We start from the raw sequence: 21,456 nt of genomic DNA, 5'->3' as shown, positions 1-21,456 counted from the left end.
TTCTTTCTCTTTACTTCTTTTCTTTTTCTTTATTCTCCTCTTCTTTCTTTCTTTCTTTCTTTCTTGCCAAGCCGCTGTCCCTTTCTTTTTCTTTCTTCTTCGGCTGCGAACCTCACCCCACCGCCGCCCACCCCAGCTCTTCTCGCCGCTGCCTCGGCTCTCCTCGCCAAGGGTGACCACCAGCTCATCTGACCTCCTTCACCCTTGCCATAGCCACCGCCTCCAAGATCCGCCTGAAGCCCCGAAAGCCGCGCACCACCAGATCCAGCTGCCGCAAACTCTTCTCTCTCACAGCCACCACCTTCATCGCACCACTGGCTTCGTATGCACGCGCCTGCCTCAATCTTTTTCTATTATTATTTTTTATTTTCTTATTTTATTATTGCAGTATGTTTTTATTATTTTTATTACAGTACGTTTTTGAAAATTTTGCGTGTTTGGACTACCTGACATTTCTATTCCTCCTTAGTTGGGTACTTCTGTGTTACTTTGCTTGTTTCTTTTTACTTTGCTTGATTTTTATTTATTTAGTAGATTGACTTGTGGTTAGTCGTGTGATTTTTAGAATTGAATGTCCAATCGTTAATCATTATATATATATATTTTAGGTCGAATTGTGTTTAATCTGCTGTACTTTGTGTCTAACTGTGGGTAATTTGCTACAGTTGTTTGTTCAATTGGGAGGTGCCTTTAACACTTAAATTTACTTATTGAAGTAGATTGCCTTCAATTGCCTTATATGAGAGCCTTTTGTCTGTTTGCATTTCAATTACTACATTGATTGGGGTGATTTTGAGGTGCATTATTATTACATTTGGATAAGTTTGGAACCACGAGTGTTTATTGATTGCATTTGTTATAAGTGTTGAGATATCTGTATAACTTGTGAGTGAATGAAGTGTGCATTTTGTTCATTGAATTGATTTTTCATTTGTTAGTGCTTTGAATTTCTTGTTTCCATTATTCGTTAGCAACTGTTGTCTATTGTGGTTTGGAGTGCAATTTGGAAAGAATGGTGAAACCACGATCCCGACCCTTTGACCTCCGCTCCGCCTCCTCCAACTACAGGTGCTAATAGCTGGCATCAGCTTCAGGGGAGTTTCGTTGTCCTTCTTCTTATTTTTACTGTTTCATTATCACATTGAGGGCAATGTGTGATTTAAGTGTGGGGGGGATTTGGGTTTAGTTTTGATTGGTGTTTCTTTAATTTGCTGCCTTTCTTACTAGTGTTTTGATGAATAAATATGGCAATTCATTCGTCTATTGCTGGTTGTGATTTATCTTATGAATTTTGTTTAAGTGGCAAGTAAAAGTATGTTATCTTGGTGAATACCATGAGTTTTATGACTTGGTGCAATTTGTGGTTAACTTGTTTAAGCAATCAAAATATTTTACTAGCAATTGTTGTGTGGATTGGGCAATTGTTGATCTCAGTTCTCCATGTTAGGAGATGACGTGGGCCATGATCTTTAATTATCTGGTTTTCTGGTGCTTTAATTGTGATTAATAAATGACCCTACTCCGCTAGTGTTGTCACCCAGTAACCGGGAGTCTTCACCACAAGTGTCGACTTTCGCGTCAAAAAGTGACTATATATATGAGTAGTTAGTCCTGAAGTTGTGAAGAGTTGAGTAACTGGGCTCTTTCATCTAAAAATGTCAGAGTTCACGTCAAAAGACTTGAATAGCTTGGGACTGAGCATTTATTAAAAAAAAGAAAAAGAAAATAATAAGTAAGCTTATGATCATGTTGGCCTGCCGATCCTTGTTCTTCAATGTTGAGATTTTGATTTTCAGTTGACCCAATTGCTAACTTTTGCTAGTTTAATATTTTGATTTCTTAGACGAGTTAGCTATGAATTGGACGAGTCTATGATTTCAGGAGCTAACCGGGAGAAATATGTCTTGACACTTAGCCACTAAAACTTGATTTTGGGATAAGCGTAGCTTGGCAGTAAATGAAATGAGAGTTAGCCATTGTTGAGTTTAGTGTTCCCATGCTTGAGGACAAGCATGATTTAAGTGTGGGGGGAATTGATAGGGTGTTAATTGTTAGTAATTTTATTGTTAATTCTCCTCTTTATCCTTGCCAAATATTGCTTTAATTGTCAATATATATTTATATTTGGTGTTTGGATATAATTTCAGAAAGTGGAGCAGAAACTTTCTGAGAAGATTTGTGAAACTCTGTACAATTGGCCATATGCAAAATGGTGTAAACCAATCCATTCTTTCTATAATGGAAAAGGAATGAATTGCATTTGGCTGGCCCAAACATCTCCAATAGGTGGGGACCGCGAAGACTGACCATTGGTAAAGACCACTTTCTTTCTTGATTCACGGTTGCCTTTGTGGAAAGTAGCCTTTGCTTTTGTGTTTCGGTGGAGTTGATTAGGTGGGAAGGAATGTTTCTTTTGTGAGCGCTTAGAGTAAGTTTCGAATATGGCTTGTTTTATGGGGAGAGCGCACATTTGCGAGAGTCAGTTCTTCTTCTCTTCCGTCTGGGCAGAAGAAGTTTTGTTTTGGGGTGAAGGATTCTTGCGTGTCTTGTTTTCTTCCGTCCTTCCATGAGATTATTTTTATTGTATTAGGACTACAGAGAATAAACAATCTTATTTTTAATTATAAGTAAGAGATAAATGTCTTGAGTTCAATTAAATTGCGTCGGGAATTTTCTTATGAGGCGTGGCTAATTTTTCTGCTCTAGTCAAGGATCAACGCGAAGATGCAGTCCTAAATATCTGTGAGATCTAATTAATTTTACGTGTTCCTTAATTTATTAATATTTTCATGTTTTCTATTTTAATTTCATGGGATTATTTTGTTAATTGGATATCAAGGGCCCGATGTGCAATTTGACTTATTAATCTCTTGTCAAATTAATCAATTAAATCCGTAATTGTTTAGTTGGTTAATATTAGTGACAACTAGTATTTTCACATACTAGGGGGACATGCAATCTGATTTAAATAACCCTCGTAGCGTGTTATTAATTTGGGTTAGGCTTTTCTAGTTTTTAATGCAATTAGGAAATTAATTCCTACGGTCGTACCTAGGAGTATTTCCTGGTTAGGGGTAATCAACGGTCGTACCTTGGTTATCAATAAATTAAGGAAAAGCTGGTCGTTAGATTTTATCGGCGACTATAACTAACCTATTAATAAAATTAAGTGAACCTTCTTTGCATCAATGATCGGATGAATGGACTGTGTCTGCGTAGTTGTATCCTTGGCTAGAATTTATTTATCATTTATTTAATTGCTATTTACAATTGTATTAATTAATTATTAAATGATACATAAATTCTAGCCAAGGATACAACTACGCAGACACAGTCCATTCATCCGATCATTGATGCAAAGAAGGTTCACTTAATTTTATTAACAGGTTAGTTATAGTCGCCGATAAACTCTAACGACCAGCTTTTCCTTAATTTATTGATAACCACGGTACGACCGTTGATTATCCCTAACCAGGAAATACTCCTAGGTACGACCGTAGGAATTAATTTCCTAATTGCATTAAAAACTAGAAAAGCCTAACCCAAATTAATAACACGCTACGAGGGTTATTTAAATCAGATTGCATGTCCCCCTAGTATGTGAAAATACTAGTTGTCACTAATATTAACCAACTAAACAATTACGGATTTAATTGATTAATTTGACAAGAGATTAATAAGTCAAATTGCACATCGGGCCCTTGATATCCAATTAACAAAATAATCCCATGAAATTAAAATAGAAAACATGAAAATATTAATAAATTAAGGAACACGTAAAATTAATTAGATCTCACAGATATTTAGGACTGCATCTTCGCGTTGATCCTTGACTAGAGGAGAAAATTAGCCACGCCTCATAAGAAAATTCCCACGCAATTTAATTGAACTCAAAGACATTTATCTCTTACTAATAATTAAAAATAAGAATTGTATTCTCTGTAGTCTAATACAATAAAAATAATCTCATGGAAGAGACGGAAGAAAACAAGACACGCAAGAAATCTTCACCCCAAAACTAAAAACTTCTCTGCCCAGACGGAAGAGAAGAAGAAAAACTGACTCTCGCAAAATGTGCGGCTCTCCCCATAAAACAAGCCAATTCGAAACTTCACTCTACGCTCACAAAAGAAAACATTCCTTTCCCTACCTAATCAACTCCACCGAAAACAAAAGCAAAGGCTACTTTCCACAAAGGCACCGTGAATCAAGAAAGGAAATGGTCTTTACACAATGGTCAAGTCTTCGCGGTCCCCACCTAATTGAGATGTTGGCCAGCCAAATGCAATTCAATTCCTTTTCATTATAGAAAGAAATGGACGTTGGTTTACACCATGCATATGGGCCAATTGTACAGAGTTTCACAATAATCTTCTCAAGAAGGTTTCTGCTCCACTTTCTGAAAGTATATCCAAATACCAAATATAAATATATATTGACAATTAAAGCAATATTTGGCAAGGATAAAGAGGAGAATTAACAATAAAATTACTAACAATTAACACCCTATCAATTCCCCCCACACTTAAATCATGCTTGTCCTCAAGCATGGGAACACTAAACTCAACAATGGCTAACTCTCATTTCATTTACTGCCAAGCTACGCTTATCCCAAAATCAAGTTTTAGTGGCTAAGTGTCAAGACATATTTCTCCCGGTTAGCTCCTGAAATCATAGACTCGTCCAATTCATAGCTAACTCGTCTAAGAAATCAAAATATTAAACTAGCAAAAGTTAGCAATTGGGTCAACTGAAAATCAAAATCTCAACATTGAAGAACAAGGATCGGCAGGCCAACATGATCATAAGCTTACTTATTATTTTCTTTTTCTTTTTTTTAATAAATGCTCAGTCCCAAGCTATTCAAGTCTTTTGACGTGAACTCTGACATTTTTAGATGAAAGAGCCCAGTTACTCAACTCTTCACAACTTCAGGACTAACTACTCATATATATAGTCACTTTTTGACGCGAAAGTCGACACTTGTGGTGAAGACTCCCGGTTACTGGGTGACAACACTAGCGGAGTAGGGTCATTTATTAATCACAATTAAAGCACCAGAAAACCAGATAATTAAAGATCATGGCCCACGTCATCTCCTAACATGGAGAACTGAGATCAACAATTGCCCAATCCACACAACAATTGCTAGTAAAATATTTTGATTGCTTAAACAAGTTAACCACAAATTGCACCAAGTCATAAAACTCATGGTATTCACCAAGATAACATACTTTTACTTGCCACTTAAACAAAATTCATAAGATAAATCACAACCAGCAATAGACGAATGAATTGCCATATTTATTCATCAAAACACTAGTAAGAAAGGCAGCAAATTAAAGAAACACCAATCAAAACTAAACCCAAATCCCCCCCACACTTAAATCACACATTGCCCTCAATGTGATAATGAAACAGTAAAAATAAGAAGAAGGACAACGAAACTCCCCTGAAGCTGATGCCAGCTATTAGCACCTGTAGTTGGAGGAGGCGGAGCGGAGGTCAAAGGGTCGGGATCGTGGTTTCACCATTCTTTCCAAATTGCACTCCAAACCACAATAGACAACAGTTGCTAACGAATAATGGAAACAAGAAATTCAAAGCACTAACAAATGAAAAATCAATTCAATGAACAAAATGCACACGTCATTCACTCACAAGTTATACAGATATCTCAACACTTATAACAAATGCAATCAATAAACACTCGTGGTTCCAAACTTATCCAAATGTAATAATAATGCACCTCAAAATCACCCCAATCAATGTAGTAATTGAAATGCAAACAGACAAAAGGCTCTCATATAAGGCAATTGAAGACAATCTACTTCAATAAGTAAATTTAAGTGTTAAAGGCACCTCCCAATTGAACAAACAACTGTAGCAAATTACCCACAGTTAGACACAAAGTACAGCAGATTAAACACAATTCGACCTAATATATATATATATAATGATTAATTAATAAAGATATGCAAAACACCCTAAACTAGTATCATCGGTGCACGCATAAGGAATAAGTAAATCACACGACTAACCACAAGTCAATCTACTAAATAAATAAAAATCAAGCAAAGTAAAAAGAAACAAGCAAAGTAACACAGAAGTACCCAACTAAGGAGGAATAGAAATGTCAGGTAGTCCAAACACACAAAATTTTCAAAAACGTACTGTAATAAAAATAATAAAAACATACTGCAATAATAAAATAAGAAAATAAAAAAAAATAATAGAAAGAGATTGAGGCAGGCGCGTGCATACGAAGCCAGTGGTGCGATGAAGGTGGTGGCTGTGAGAGAGAAGAGTTTGCGGCAGCTGGATCTGGTGGTGCGCGGCTTTCGGGGCTTCAGACGGATCTTGGAGGCGGTGGCTATGGCAAGGGTGAAGGAGGTCAGATGAGCTGGTGGTCACCCTTGGCGAGGAGAGCCGAGGCAGCGGCGAGAAGAGCTGGGGTGGGCGGCGGTGGGGTGAGGTTCGCAGCCGAAGAAGAAAGAAAAAGAAAGGGACAGCGGCTTGGCAAGAAAGAAAGAAAGAAAGAAAGAAGAGGAGAATAAAGAAAAAGAAAAGAAAGAAAAAAAAAAAAAAAAAAAGAAAGAAAAAAAAAAAATTTTTTTGATCTTACATTTTTTTTTTTTAAATTCAGAAATTGATTTGTTGATAAACTAAACTGCATATTAAGAAAGAAAGTAATTGTATTTTTTTTTTTGATTTCTTTTTTGATTTTTTTTTTGTTTTAGTTCGTCAAACATGGCATGGGCACGCCAAGATTAGAAAACATTCTCTGACCTTGAGAATCAGTTTTGAACATTAACGCGTGCCCTCTCCGCACGGGCACGCCAAGATTCCACTTCGTAATGTTGAGATTTTACGAACATGGCGTGGGCATGCCATGTTTTAGAAACATCCTCTGACCTTGAAGTTGGAACTTGTGAGATTAATGCGTGCCTTCTTCGTACGGGCACGCCATGATCACCTGTCCTAATCATAGTAGAGAAAAATATCAAATTTAAGCAATACCCAGATGAGAAACGACATATTTAACGAATCGCACAACAAAAACCAACAAAATCAAAAATTGGGTTGCCTCCCAAAAGCGCCTTTCTTTAACGTCTTTGGCTAGACGGAGTCCAGAATTTGCTTAAACTAAGCAAATCGGGTCTTCCAGTTGCATCATCTCCACCCGTTCAATTGGAAATCCTTCATAATACGGCTTGAGACGATGACCATTCACCACAAATTTCTTCTCTGTTTTCAAACTTTGGATCTCTACTGCACCATAATGAAAGACATTAGTCACAACAAAAGGGCCAATCCAACGAGAACGTAATTTACCTGGAAATAGTTTCAATTTGGAGTGGTATAGTAAAACTTTTTGCCCACAGACGAATGTCTTCCTAGAGATCTGTTGGTCATGAAAGATCTGATTCTTCTCCTTATAGATCACTGCATTCTCGTATGCTTCATTTCGAATTTCTTCCAACTCTAGTAATTGTAACTTTCTTTGAATTCCGCCTTCCTCGATATCCATGTTGCATTGTTTGACCGCCCAAAATGCTCTATGCTCAAACTCGACCGGGAGATGACATGGCTTTCCAAATACCAATCGGTAAGGGGACATGCCAATGGGTGTCTTGTATGCTGTCCTATATGCCCATAGTGCATCATCTAGTCTCACACTCCAATCCTTCCTATCGGGTCGGACCATCTTTTCTAGAATTGATTTGATCTCTCGGTTCGATGTTTCCGCCTGACCATTTGTCTGAGGATGGTATGATGTAGAGACTTTGTGCAAGACACCATATCTCCTAAAAATTGCAGCGATCTTTTTGTTGCAGAAATGAGTACCCCGATCACTTACAATTGCTCGCGGCATCCCAAAGCGAACAAAAATATTAGACTTAACGAATTCTGCAACCACTTTGGAATCATTAGTGCGGGTGGCCTTTGCTTCTACCCATTTCGAAACATAATTTACAGCAAGCAATATATACAAAAAACCAAAGGAAGAAGGAAAAGGACCCATAAAATCAATGCCCCAAACGTCAAAAATTTCAACAAAAATCATTGGGGTTTGAGTCATTTGATCCCTACGAGAGATATTACCCACTCTTTGACACTTATCACATGACTTACAAAATGAGTAGGCATCCTTGAATAGAGTTGGCCAATAGAATCCACTCTCTAGCACCTTACGAGCCGTTCTCTTCGGTCCAAAGTGACCTCCACATGCAAAAGAGTGACAATAGGCTAGAATAGATTGAAATTCAACTTCACTTACACATCTACGGATGATTTGATCAGCACCCCGCTTCCAGAGGTAAGGATCATCCCAAATGTAGAACTTTGCATCGCTCCTCAACTTGTCTCTCTTTGCCTTAGGCCATCCTGTAGGAAATTTGTCAGTGACTAGAAAATTAACAATATCTGCATACCAAGGCAAAGATGAGTTAATAGAAAATAAATGCTCCTCGGGGAATGCTTCTCTCAATGGGATGTCATCTTCGACGACTTGTACTCGACTCAAGTGATCTGCTACCAGATTCTCCGCCCCTTTCTTATCTCGGATCTCCAGGTTGAACTCCTGTAGCAACAATATCCACCGTATCAATCGCGGTTTAGCCTCTTTTTTGGTCAACAGATACCGCAAAGCTGCATGATCAGAAAAAATAATAACTTTAGCACCAAGTAAATAAGACCGAAATTTTTCTAAGGCAAAAACAACTGCTAAAAGCTCCTTTTCGGTGGTTGAATAGTTCAATTGAGCTCCGTTCAAGGCTCGAGATGCGTAGTAAATAGCATGAGCTGCTTTTCCTACTCTTTGACCCAATACCGCACCAACTGCATAGTCACTGGCGTCGCACATGATCTCGAATGGGAGGTTCCAGTCAGGGGGTTGGATAATAGGTGAGGTGATCAATAACTCCTTTAACTTATTGAATGCCCCCTTACATGTTTCATCAAATTCGAAGGATACATCTTTTTGCAAAAGTTGGAACAAGGGTGCTCCAATTTTCGAGAAATCCTTGATGAACCTTCTATAGAAACCTGCGTGACCCAAGAAGGAACGAACTTCCCGCACACTCGCGGGGTAAGGTAAAGTAGATATAACATTTATTTTTGCCTTATCAACCTCAATACCTGTAGATGATACTACATGACCCAAAACTATCCCGTGTTCAACCATAAAATGACATTTTTCCCAATTAAGCACGAGATTAGTTTCTATACACCTTACTAAGATCAATTTCAGATTATCTAGACAGTTTTCAAAACTTTCACCATATACACTGAAATCGTCCATGAAAACCTCAATAATTTTCTCAACATATTCTGAAAAGATACTTACCATGCATCTTTGAAAGGTAGCAGGTGCATTACACAATCCAAATGGCATCCTTCGGTATGCAAATGTTCCAAATGGGCAGGTGAAAGTAGTCTTCTCTTGGTCCTCGGGTGCGATAGCAATTTGAAAATAACCTGAAAATCCATCCAAGAAACAATAGTAAGCTCGACATGCTAATCGCTCCACCATCTGGTCAATGAAAGGGAGGGGGAAATGGTCCTTTTTCGTGACGGCATTTAGCTTTCGGTAATCGATACACTGTCGCCATCCGGTGGGCTTTCGAATTGGTACGAGCTCACCCTCTTGGTTTGATTCCACTGTCACCCCTGCCTTCTTCGGGACCACCTGTACTGGACTTACCCACGGGCTATCTGATATTGCAAATATAATTCCAACGTCCAGCAGTTTTAAAATCTCTTTCTTTACGACCTCCATCATGAGAGGATTTAATCTCCGTTGAGCTTGCCGTACGGGTTTAGCATTCTCCTCGAGTCGAATTCGGTGCATACACACCGCGGGGCTAATTCCCTTGATGTCGGCGATGGTCCATCCTATCGCCTGCTTATGTTCCCTAAGAACTCGAAGTAGTTTCTCTTCTTGAACCTTTGATAAACCCGCGGAGATGATCACTGGAAGTGTCTCCCCTTCACCTAAGTATACATACTTTAGGTGTTTCGGCAGTGGTTTTAGTTCCAAGACAGGTGCCTGCACCACAGATGTAAGTAACCTTTGATGAGGTTCGGGTATGAAAATCGGTGCAAGATCATACCTTGTCTTCGTGGTTGGTAACGTTTGCAACGATCCAATCACGCATTTAAGCTCTTCACTCAATTCTACCCTAGAGGTTGTTTCGGACTCAAAGTGCCTGGTCAGGACGACCTCTAGTTCATCCCTGCCTTCAATTTCAAAAACCTCCTGTATAGCAGGGTCAATAACATTTATCGAGAAAACAGAGCCAATATTTGAATCGGATGGATATTTCATGGTCTCAAAGATGTTAAAGTGAACAATCTCACCATCAAATTCCATAGACAAAGTACCCTTATTAACATCAATTTTGGTTCGGGCTGTGCTCAAAAAGGGTCTACCTAACAACAAAGGTGACGGATCACGGGAGTGTTCATCCTCCATGTCGAGCACATAAAAATCAGCTGGAAAAATCAATTCATTAATTTTTACCAAAACATCTTCAATCAACCCGTCAGGGTATGCATTGGTCCTGTCAGCTAATTGGATTATTATCCCAGTCTCTTTCAAAGGGCCTAAGTTCAATGAAGCATAAATGGACTTTGGCATGACATTAATCGAGGCTCCTAGGTCTAACATGGCCTTTCCAATCAAAGTATTACCTATCCTACAAGGAATAGTAAACATACCTGGATCTCCGCATTTTGGTGGAAGTTTCCTTTGTAGAATTGCTGAAACATTCTCCCCAACTATAACTCGTTCATCCCCCTTCAACCGCTTGCGGTTGGCACACAAGTCCCTCAAAAATTTTGCGTACCTGGGTACTTGTTTAATCGCATCCAGCAGGGGTATGTTGATCTCCACCTTGCGAAAGATCTCCAAGACCTCTTTTTCCTTATCTTGCTTCTTTGGTTTCTCTAACCTGCTAGGAAAGGGAGGTGGATTAGTTTTAGTTGTAGGAATTGGGTTCGAGGTTACCTTTGCATTTTTGTTGTCTGTGCCCTCCTCTTTCAATTCTTTCTCAATCCGTTCCTCGTCCTTGTCTTTAGGAATCACCGGTTCGGGTCCTTGAACTTCCTTGCCACTCCTTAAGGTCATTGCGCTTACATTCTTTGGATTTGCCTCAGGTTGAGATGGCAACTTTCCTTGAACTTGGGACTCCAAACGGTTGATTGTTATAGCCATTTGATTCATTTGATTTTGCAATGATTGCACCTGTCCCAGTTGATTTCTCATGCTTTGCAGGTCTGAATCCGTCTTTTGTTGGTTAGCAAGTAATTGCTTCATCATTTCTTCCATGGACGGACTTGAGTTTGAAGGGAGTGGTGGTGGTGGTGGGCGAGGATGGTACTGCTGTTGGTGTCCTTGCTGTCTATTTGGCACAAAGTTAGACTGCCTATTTCCTCCATAGCTAAGGTTGGGGTGATCCCTCCAACCAGGATTGTAGGTGTTTGAGTACGGGTCGTACTGCTTTCTTGGCGCGGGCGCGTGGCCAGCCATGTTCACCTGTTCTGCAGTTTCTTCTTGAACCAGTGGACACATTTCCGTAGGATGACCCACGGCAGTACACACCCCACACACTTTGACTTGTGAAGCACTCCCCACAGCTAATTGTCTTACGAAAGATGTTAATTCGGAGATCTGCTGTTGGATAGAGGACGTTTCCACCTCATTCACCCTACGCGTCGGGATGTCCTCTCTTGAACCAAACTGCTGTGAGTTCTCAGCCATCCCTTCAATCAACTCCCATGCTCCTCGAGGGGTTTTGTTCACCAACGCTCCTCCACTTGCAGCATCGATTATGCTTCTGTCCCTGAAAAGCAACCCCTCATAGAAATATTGAATGAGCAGTTGCTCACTTATCTGATGCTGAGGGCATTTGGAGCACAGTTTCTTAAATCTCTCCCAGTACTCATAGAGAGATTCGCTTGGGTGTTGTTTGATACCACATATCTCCTTCCTTAGGCTCGCAGCTCGAGACGCAGGAAAGTACTTGTCCAAGAATTTTTTCTTCAGTTGGTCCCATGTGGTGATACTACCAGGCGGTAGGTAGTAGAGCCAGTCTTTCGCGGAGTCCTTCAAAGAGAAGGGGAAGGCCCTCATCTTTATTTGCTCTTCTGTAATTCCCGGAGGCTTCATACTGTTGCAAACGACGTCAAACTCTTGCAAGTGCTTGTAGGGCTCCTCACCTGGTAGACCATGAAAAGATGGCAAGAGATGAATTAGACCAGATTTTAGTTCAAAGGGAGTGTCATCATTTAAATGTGGAAAAGTAATGCACAAGGGCTGCTGATTTAAATCAGGAGCAGCCAACTCCCTTAGTGTTCGTGCATTTGCCATAGTGACTTCCTCTTGGTCTGAATCACTTGAATTGTCACCAGACAAATTTGTCGGCTCAACCTCTGGATCAAGTTCCTGAGGTGCAATATCGTATTGCTCCTCCCTGAGCCGCCTGGTTTCTTTTCTCGTTCTACGCGCGGTCTTCTCTACTTCAGTGTCGAAAATTAATTCGCCTGTACGAGAAGAGCGAGGCATAAACTAGAAAAATACCAGAAAAAAAATGAACTTAAAAAGAAACAAATGATTAACGCCAGTCCCCGGCAACGGCGCCAAAAATTGACAGGTGTCGAGTCTGTGCAATAATAAATACCTACTCGAGAAAAATGAATTTTCTGTGTATAGTAGTGAGTAGGGTCGAATCCACAGGGACTGGGAAAAATTCGATTCTTTTCAAGTTCGGGACACGGGGGATTTTTATCAGAAATAAACTAAAAATAATTAATTAATAAATACAATTGTAAATAGCAATTAAATAAATGATACATAAATTCTAGCCAAGGATACAACTACGCAGACACAGTCCATTCATCCGATCATTGATGCAAAGAAGGTTCACTTAATTTTATTAACAGGTTAGTTATAGTCGCCGATAAACTCTAACGACCAGCTTTTCCTTAATTTATTGATAACCACGGTACGACCGTTGATTATCCCTAACCAGGAAATACTCCTAGGTACGACCGTAGGAATTAATTTCCTAATTGCATTAAAAACTAGAAAAGCCTAACCCAAATTAATAACACGCTACGAGGGTTATTTAAATCAGATTGCATGTCCCCCTAGTATGTGAAAATACTAGTTGTCACTAATATTAACCAACTAAACAATTACGGATTTAATTGATTAATTTGACAAGAGATTAATAAGTCAAATTGCACATCGGGCCCTTGATATCCAATTAACAAAATAATCCCATGAAATTAAAATAGAAAACATGCAAATATTAATAAATTAAGGAACACGTAAAATTAATTAGATCTCACAGATATTTAGGACTGCATCTTCGCGTTGATCCTTGACTAGAGGAGAAAATTAGCCACGCCTCATAAGAAAATTCCCACGCAATTTAATTGAACTCAAAGACATTTATCTCTTACTAATAATTAAAAATAAGAATTGTATTCTCTGTAGTCTAATACAATAAAAATAATCTCATGGAAGAGACGGAAGAAAACAAGACACGCAAGAAATCTTCACCCCAAAACTAAAAACTTCTCTGCCCAGACGGAAGAGAAGAAGAAAAACTGACTCTCGCAAAATGTGCGGCTCTCCCCATAAAACAAGCCAATTCGAAACTTCACTCTACGCTCACAAAAGAAAACATTCCTTTCCCTACCTAATCAACTCCACCGAAAACAAAAGCAAAGGCTACTTTCCACAAAGGCACCGTGAATCAAGAAAGGAAATGGTCTTTACACAATGGTCAAGTCTTCGCGGTCCCCACCTAATTGAGATGTTGGCCAGCCAAATGCAATTCAATTCCTTTTCATTATAGAAAGAAATGGACGTTGGTTTACACCATGCATATGGGCCAATTGTACAGAGTTTCACAATAATCTTCTCAAGAAGGTTTCTGCTCCACTTTCTGAAAGTATATCCAAATACCAAATATAAATATATATTGACAATTAAAGCAATATTTGGCAAGGATAAAGAGGAGAATTAACAATAAAATTACTAACAATTAACACCCTATCAATTCCCCCCACACTTAAATCATGCTTGTCCTCAAGCATGGGAACACTAAACTCAACAATGGCTAACTCTCATTTCATTTACTGCCAAGCTACGCTTATCCCAAAATCAAGTTTTAGTGGCTAAGTGTCAAGACATATTTCTCCCGGTTAGCTCCTGAAATCATAGACTCGTCCAATTCATAGCTAACTCGTCTAAGAAATCAAAATATTAAACTAGCAAAAGTTAGCAATTGGGTCAACTGAAAATCAAAATCTCAACATTGAAGAACAAGGATCGGCAGGCCAACATGATCATAAGCTTACTTATTATTTTCTTTTTCTTTTTTTTAATAAATGCTCAGTCCCAAGCTATTCAAGTCTTTTGACGTGAACTCTGACATTTTTAGATGAAAGAGCCCAGTTACTCAACTCTTCACAACTTCAGGACTAACTACTCATATATATAGTCACTTTTTGACGCGAAAGTCGACACTTGTGGTGAAGACTCCCGGTTACTGGGTGACAACACTAGCGGAGTAGGGTCATTTATTAATCACAATTAAAGCACCAGAAAACCAGATAATTAAAGATCATGGCCCACGTCATCTCCTAACATGGAGAACTGAGATCAACAATTGCCCAATCCACACAACAATTGCTAGTAAAATATTTTGATTGCTTAAACAAGTTAACCACAAATTGCACCAAGTCATAAAACTCATGGTATTCACCAAGATAACATACTTTTACTTGCCACTTAAACAAAATTCATAAGATAAATCACAACCAGCAATAGACGAATGAATTGCCATATTTATTCATCAAAACACTAGTAAGAAAGGCAGCAAATTAAAGAAACACCAATCAAAACTAAACCCAAATCCCCCCCACACTTAAATCACACATTGCCCTCAATGTGATAATGAAACAGTAAAAATAAGAAGAAGGACAACGAAACTCCCCTGAAGCTGATGCCAGCTATTAGCACCTGTAGTTGGAGGAGGCGGAGCGGAGGTCAAAGGGTCGGGATCGTGGTTTCACCATTCTTTCCAAATTGCACTCCAAACCACAATAGACAACAGTTGCTAACGAATAATGGAAACAAGAAATTCAAAGCACTAACAAATGAAAAATCAATTCAATGAACAAAATGCACACTTCATTCACTCACAAGTTATACAGATATCTCAACACTTATAACAAATGCAATCAATAAACACTCGTGGTTCCAAACTTATCCAAATGTAATAATAATGCACCTCAAAATCACCCCAATCAATGTAGTAATTGAAATGCAAACAGACAAAAGGCTCTCATATAAGGCAATTGAAGGCAATCTACTTCAATAAGTAAATTTAAGTGTTAAAGGCACCTCCCAATTGAACAAACAACTGTAGCAAATTACTCACAGTTAGACACAAAGTACAGCAGATTAAACACAATTCGACCAATTCGACCTAAATTGACAGGTGTCGAAGTAAAATCAATAAAGATATGCAAAACACCCTAAACTAGTATCATCGGTGCACGCATAAGGAATAAGTAAATCACACGACTAACCACAAGTCAATCTACTAAATAAATAAAAATCAAGCAAAGTAAAAAGAAACAAGCAAAGTAACACAGAAGTACCCAACTAAGGAGGAATAGAAATGTCAGGTAGTCCAAACACACAAAATTTTCAAAAACGTACTGTAATAAAAATAATAAAAACATACTGCAATAATAAAATAAGAAAATAAAAAAAAATAATAGAAAGAGATTGAGGCAGGCGCGTGCATACGAAGCCAGTGGTGCGATGAAGGTGGTGGCTGTGAGAGAGAAGAGTTTGCGGCAGCTGGATCTGGTGGTGCGCGGCTTTCGGGGCTTCAGACGGATCTTGGAGGCGGTGGCTATGGCAAGGGTGAAGGAGGTCAGATGAGCTGGTGGTCACCCTTGGCGAGGAGAGCCGAGGCAGCGGCGAGAAGAGCTGGGGTGGGCGGCGGTGGGGTGAGGTTCGCAGCCGAAGAAGAAAGAAAAAGAAAGGGACAGCGGCTTGGCAAGAAAGAAAGAAAGAAAGAAAGAAAAGAAAGAAAAAGAAAAAGAAAGAAAGAAAGAAAAAGAAAAAAAAAAAAGAAAAAAAAAAATTTTTTGATCTTACATTTTTTTTTTTTAAATTCAGAAATTGATTGTTGATAAACTAAACTGCATATTAAGAAAGAAAGTAATTGTATTTTTTTTTTTGATTTCTTTTTTGATTTTTTTTTTGTTTTAGTTCGTCAAACATGGCATGGGCACGCCAAGATTAGAAAACATTCTCTGACCTTGAGAATCAGTTTTGAACATTAACGCGTGCCCTCTCCGCACGGGCACGCCAAGATTCCACTTCGTAATGTTGAGATTTTACGAACATGGCGTGGGCATGCCATGTTTTAGAAACATCCTCTGACCTTGAAGTTGGAACTTGTGAGATTAATGCGTGCCTTCTTCGTACGGGCACGCCATGATCACCTGTCCTAATCATAGTAGAGAAAAATATCAAATTTAAGCAATACCCAGATGAGAAACGACATATTTAACGAATCGCACAACAAAAACCAACAAAATCAAAAATTGGGTTGCCTCCCAAAAGCGCCTTTCTTTAACGTCTTTGGCTAGACGGAGTCCAGAATTTGCTTAAACTAAGCAAATCGGGTCTTCCAGTTGCATCATCTCCACCCGTTCAATTGGAAATCCTTCATAATACGGCTTGAGACGATGACCATTCACCACAAATTTCTTCTCTGTTTTCAAACTTTGGATCTCTACTGCACCATAATGAAAGACATTAGTCACAACAAAAGGGCCAATCCAACGAGAACGTAATTTACCTGGAAATAGTTTCAATTTGGAGTGGTATAGTAAAACTTTTTGCCCACAGACGAATGTCTTCCTAGAGATCTGTTGGTCATGAAAGATCTGATTCTTCTCCTTATAGATCACTGCATTCTCGTATGCTTCATTTCGAATTTCTTCCAACTCTAGTAATTGTAACTTTCTTTGAATTCCGCCTTCCTCGATATCCATGTTGCATTGTTTGACCGCCCAAAATGCTCTATGCTCAAACTCGACCGGGAGATGACATGGCTTTCCAAATACCAATCGGTAAGGGGACATGCCAATGGGTGTCTTGTATGCTGTCCTATATGCCCATAGTGCATCATCTAGTCTCACACTCCAATCCTTCCTATCGGGTCGGACCATCTTTTCTAGAATTGATTTGATCTCTCGGTTCGATGTTTCCGCCTGACCATTTGTCTGAGGATGGTATGATGTAGAGACTTTGTGCAAGACACCATATCTCCTAAAAATTGCAGCGATCTTTTTGTTGCAGAAATGAGTACCCCGATCACTTACAATTGCTCGCGGCATCCCAAAGCGAACAAAAATATTAGACTTAACGAATTCTGCAACCACTTTGGAATCATTAGTGCGGGTGGCCTTTGCTTCTACCCATTTCGAAACATAATTTACAGCAAGCAATATATACAAAAAACCAAAGGAAGAAGGAAAAGGACCCATAAAATCAATGCCCCAAACGTCAAAAATTTCAACAAAATCATTGGGGTTTGAGTCATTTGATCCCTACGAGAGATATTACCCACTCTTTGACACTTATCACATGACTTACAAAATGAGTAGGCATCCTTGAATAGAGTTGGCCAATAGAATCCACTCTCTAGCACCTTACGAGCCGTTCTCTTTGGTCCAAAGTGACCTCCACATGCAAAAGAGTGACAATAGGCTAGAATAGATTGAAATTCAACTTCACTTACACATCTACGGATGATTTGATCAGCACCCCGCTTCCAGAGGTAAGGATCATCCCAAATGTAGAACTTTGCATCGCTCCTCAACTTGTCTCTCTTTGCCTTAGGCCATCCTGTAGGAAATTTGTCAGTGACTAGAAAATTAACAATATCTGCATACCAAGGCAAAGATGAGTTAATAGAAAATAAATGCTCCTCGGGGAATGCTTCTCTCAATGGGATGTCATCTTCGACGACTTGTACTCGACTCAAGTGATCTGCTACCAGATTCTCCGCCCCTTTCTTATCTCGGATCTCCAGGTTGAACTCCTGTAGCAACAATATCCACCGTATCAATCGCGGTTTAGCCTCTTTTTTGGTCAACAGATACCGCAAAGCTGCATGATCAGAAAAAATAATAACTTTAGCACCAAGTAAATAAGACCGAAATTTTTCTAAGGCAAAAACAACTGCTAAAAGCTCCTTTTCGGTGGTTGAATAGTTCAATTGAGCTCCGTTCAAGGCTCGAGATGCGTAGTAAATAGCATGAGCTGCTTTTCCTACTCTTTGACCCAATACCGCACCAACTGCATAGTCACTGGCGTCGCACATGATCTCGAATGGGAGGTTCCAGTCAGGGGGTTGGATAATAGGTGAGGTGATCAATAACTCCTTTAACTTATTGAATGCCCCCTTACATGTTTCATCAAATTCGAAGGATACATCTTTTTGCAAAAGTTGGAACAAGGGTGCTCCAATTTTCGAGAAATCCTTGATGAACCTTCTATAGAAACCTGCGTGACCCAAGAAGGAACGAACTTCCCGCACACTCGCGGGGTAAGGTAAAGTAGATATAACATTTATTTTTGCCTTATCAACCTCAATACCTGTAGATGATACTACATGACCCAAAACTATCCCGTGTTCAACCATAAAATGACATTTTTCCCAATTAAGCACGAGATTAGTTTCTATACACCTTACTAAGATCAATTTCAGATTATCTAGACAGTTTTCAAAACTTTCACCATATACACTGAAATCGTCCATGAAAACCTCAATAATTTTCTCAACATATTCTGAAAAGATACTTACCATGCATCTTTGAAAGGTAGCAGGTGCATTACACAATCCAAATGGCATCCTTCGGTATGCAAATGTTCCAAATGGGCAGGTGAAAGTAGTCTTCTCTTGGTCCTCGGGTGCGATAGCAATTTGAAAATAACCTGAAAATCCATCCAAGAAACAATAGTAAGCTCGACATGCTAATCGCTCCACCATCTGGTCAATGAAAGGGAGGGGGAAATGGTCCTTTTTCGTGACGGCATTTAGCTTTCGGTAATCGATACACTGTCGCCATCCGGTGGGCTTTCGAATTGGTACGAGCTCACCCTCTTGGTTTGATTCCACTGTCACCCCTGCCTTCTTCGGGACCACCTGTACTGGACTTACCCACGGGCTATCTGATATTGCAAATATAATTCCAACGTCCAGCAGTTTTAAAATCTCTTTCTTTACGACCTCCATCATGAGAGGATTTAATCTCCGTTGAGCTTGCCGTACGGGTTTAGCATTCTCCTCGAGTCGAATTCGGTGCATACACACCGCGGGGCTAATTCCCTTGATGTCGGCGATGGTCCATCCTATCGCCTGCTTATGTTCCCTAAGAACTCGAAGTAGTTTCTCTTCTTGAACCTTTGATAAACCCGCGGAGATGATCACTGGAAGTGTCTCCCCTTCACCTAAGTATACATACTTTAGGTGTTTCGGCAGTGGTTTTAGTTCCAAGACAGGTGCCTGCACCACAGATGTAAGTAACCTTTGATGAGGTTCGGGTATGAAAATCGGTGCAAGATCATACCTTGTCTTCGTGGTTGGTAACGTTTGCAACGATCCAATCACGCATTTAAGCTCTTCACTCAATTCTACCCTAGAGGTTGTTTCGGACTCAAAGTGCCTGGTCAGGACGACCTCTAGTTCATCCCTGCCTTCAATTTCAAAAACCTCCTGTATAGCAGGGTCAATAACATTTATCGAGAAAACAGAGCCAATATTTGAATCGGATGGATATTTCATGGTCTCAAAGATGTTAAAGTGAACAATCTCACCATCAAATTCCATAGACAAAGTACCCTTATTAACATCAATTTTGGTTCGGGCTGTGCTCAAAAAGGGTCTACCTAACAACAAAGGTGACGGATCACGGGAGTGTTCATCCTCCATGTCGAGCACATAAAAATCAGCTGGAAAAATCAATTCATTAATTTTTACCAAAACATCTTCAATCAACCCGTCAGGGTATGCATTGGTCCTGTCAGCTAATTGGATTATTATCCCAGTCTCTTTCAAAGGGCCTAAGTTCAATGAAGCATAAATGGACTTTGGCATGACATTAATCGAGGCTCCTAGGTCTAACATGGCCTTTCCAATCAAAGTATTACCTATCCTACAAGGAATAGTAAACATACCTGGATCTCCGCATTTTGGTGGAAGTTTCCTTTGTAGAATTGCTGAAACATTCTCCCCAACTATAACTCGTTCATCCCCCTTCAACCGCTTGCGGTTGGCACACAAGTCCCTCAAAAATTTTGCGTACCTGGGTACTTGTTTAATCGCATCCAGCAGGGGTATGTTGATCTCCACCTTGCGAAAGATCTCCAAGACCTCTTTTTCCTTATCTTGCTTCTTTGGTTTCTCTAACCTGCTAGGAAAGGGAGGTGGATTAGTTTTAGTTGTAGGAATTGGGTTCGAGGTTACCTTTGCATTTTTGTTGTCTGTGCCCTCCTCTTTCAATTCTTTCTCAATCCGTTCCTCGTCCTTGTCTTTAGGAATCACCGGTTCGGGTCCTTGAACTTCCTTGCCACTCCTTAAGGTCATTGCGCTTACATTCTTTGGATTTGCCTCAGGTTGAGATGGCAACTTTCCTTGAACTTGGGACTCCAAACGGTTGATTGTTATAGCCATTTGATTCATTTGATTTTGCAATGATTGCACCTGTCCCAGTTGATTTCTCATGCTTTGCAGGTCTGAATCCGTCTTTTGTTGGTTAGCAAGTAATTGCTTCATCATTTCTTCCATGGACGGACTTGAGTTTGAAGGGAGTGGTGGTGGTGGTGGGCGAGGATGGTACTGCTGTTGGTGTCCTTGCTGTCTATTTGGCACAAAGTTAGACTGCCTATTTCCTCCATAGCTAAGGTTGGGGTGATCCCTCCAACCAGGATTGTAGGTGTTTGAGTACGGGTCGTACTGCTTTCTTGGCGCGGGCGCGTGGCCAGCCATGTTCACCTGTTCTGCAGTTTCTTCTTGAACCAGTGGACACATTTCCGTAGGATGACCCACGGCAGTACACACCCCACACACTTTGACTTGTGAAGCACTCCCCACAGCTAATTGTCTTACGAAAGATGTTAATTCGGAGATCTGCTGTTGGATAGAGGACGTTTCCACCTCATTCACCCTACGCGTCGGGATGTCCTCTCTTGAACCAAACTGCTGTGAGTTCTCAGCCATCCCTTCAATCAACTCCCATGCTCCTCGAGGGGTTTTGTTCACCAACGCTCCTCCACTTGCAGCATCGATTATGCTTCTGTCCCTGAAAAGCAACCCCTCATAGAAATATTGAATGAGCAGTTGCTCACTT

At 39.9% G+C, this 21,456-nt stretch overlaps 1 protein-coding gene and 1 non-coding gene across 2 annotated transcripts; one reads left to right on the top strand and one right to left on the bottom strand.

The window, feature by feature from the left end:
- Positions 1-111: 111 nt before the first annotated feature.
- Positions 112-11,131, bottom strand: LOC113757581 (the record flags this gene model as incomplete). The annotated part of the gene is made up of 6 exons (XM_027300765.1): positions 10,723-11,131; positions 10,526-10,608; positions 9,646-10,261; positions 8,839-9,153; positions 8,540-8,652; positions 112-350 (listed from the first exon to the last, which is right to left on the bottom strand). Coding segments are annotated over exons 1-6 (1,775 nt in total), but the record flags the coding sequence as incomplete, so codon positions are not given.
- Positions 11,132-11,894: 763 nt separating this feature from the next.
- On the top strand, positions 11,895-12,001 carry LOC113757583. Its single transcript, XR_003466411.1, has one exon. It is a non-coding gene; the product is annotated as a small nucleolar RNA R71 (small nucleolar RNA).
- Positions 12,002-21,456: the final 9,455 nt, after the last annotated feature.

The sequence above is a fragment of the Coffea eugenioides genome, unplaced genomic scaffold (assembly GCF_003713205.1).
Source record: "Coffea eugenioides isolate CCC68of unplaced genomic scaffold, Ceug_1.0 ScVebR1_3137;HRSCAF=4293, whole genome shotgun sequence".
Lineage (NCBI taxonomy): Eukaryota > Viridiplantae > Streptophyta > Magnoliopsida > Gentianales > Rubiaceae > Coffea > Coffea eugenioides.
The sequence above is the reverse complement of the archived record's forward strand: the minus strand, read 5'-3'. Positions and strand labels throughout refer to the sequence as shown.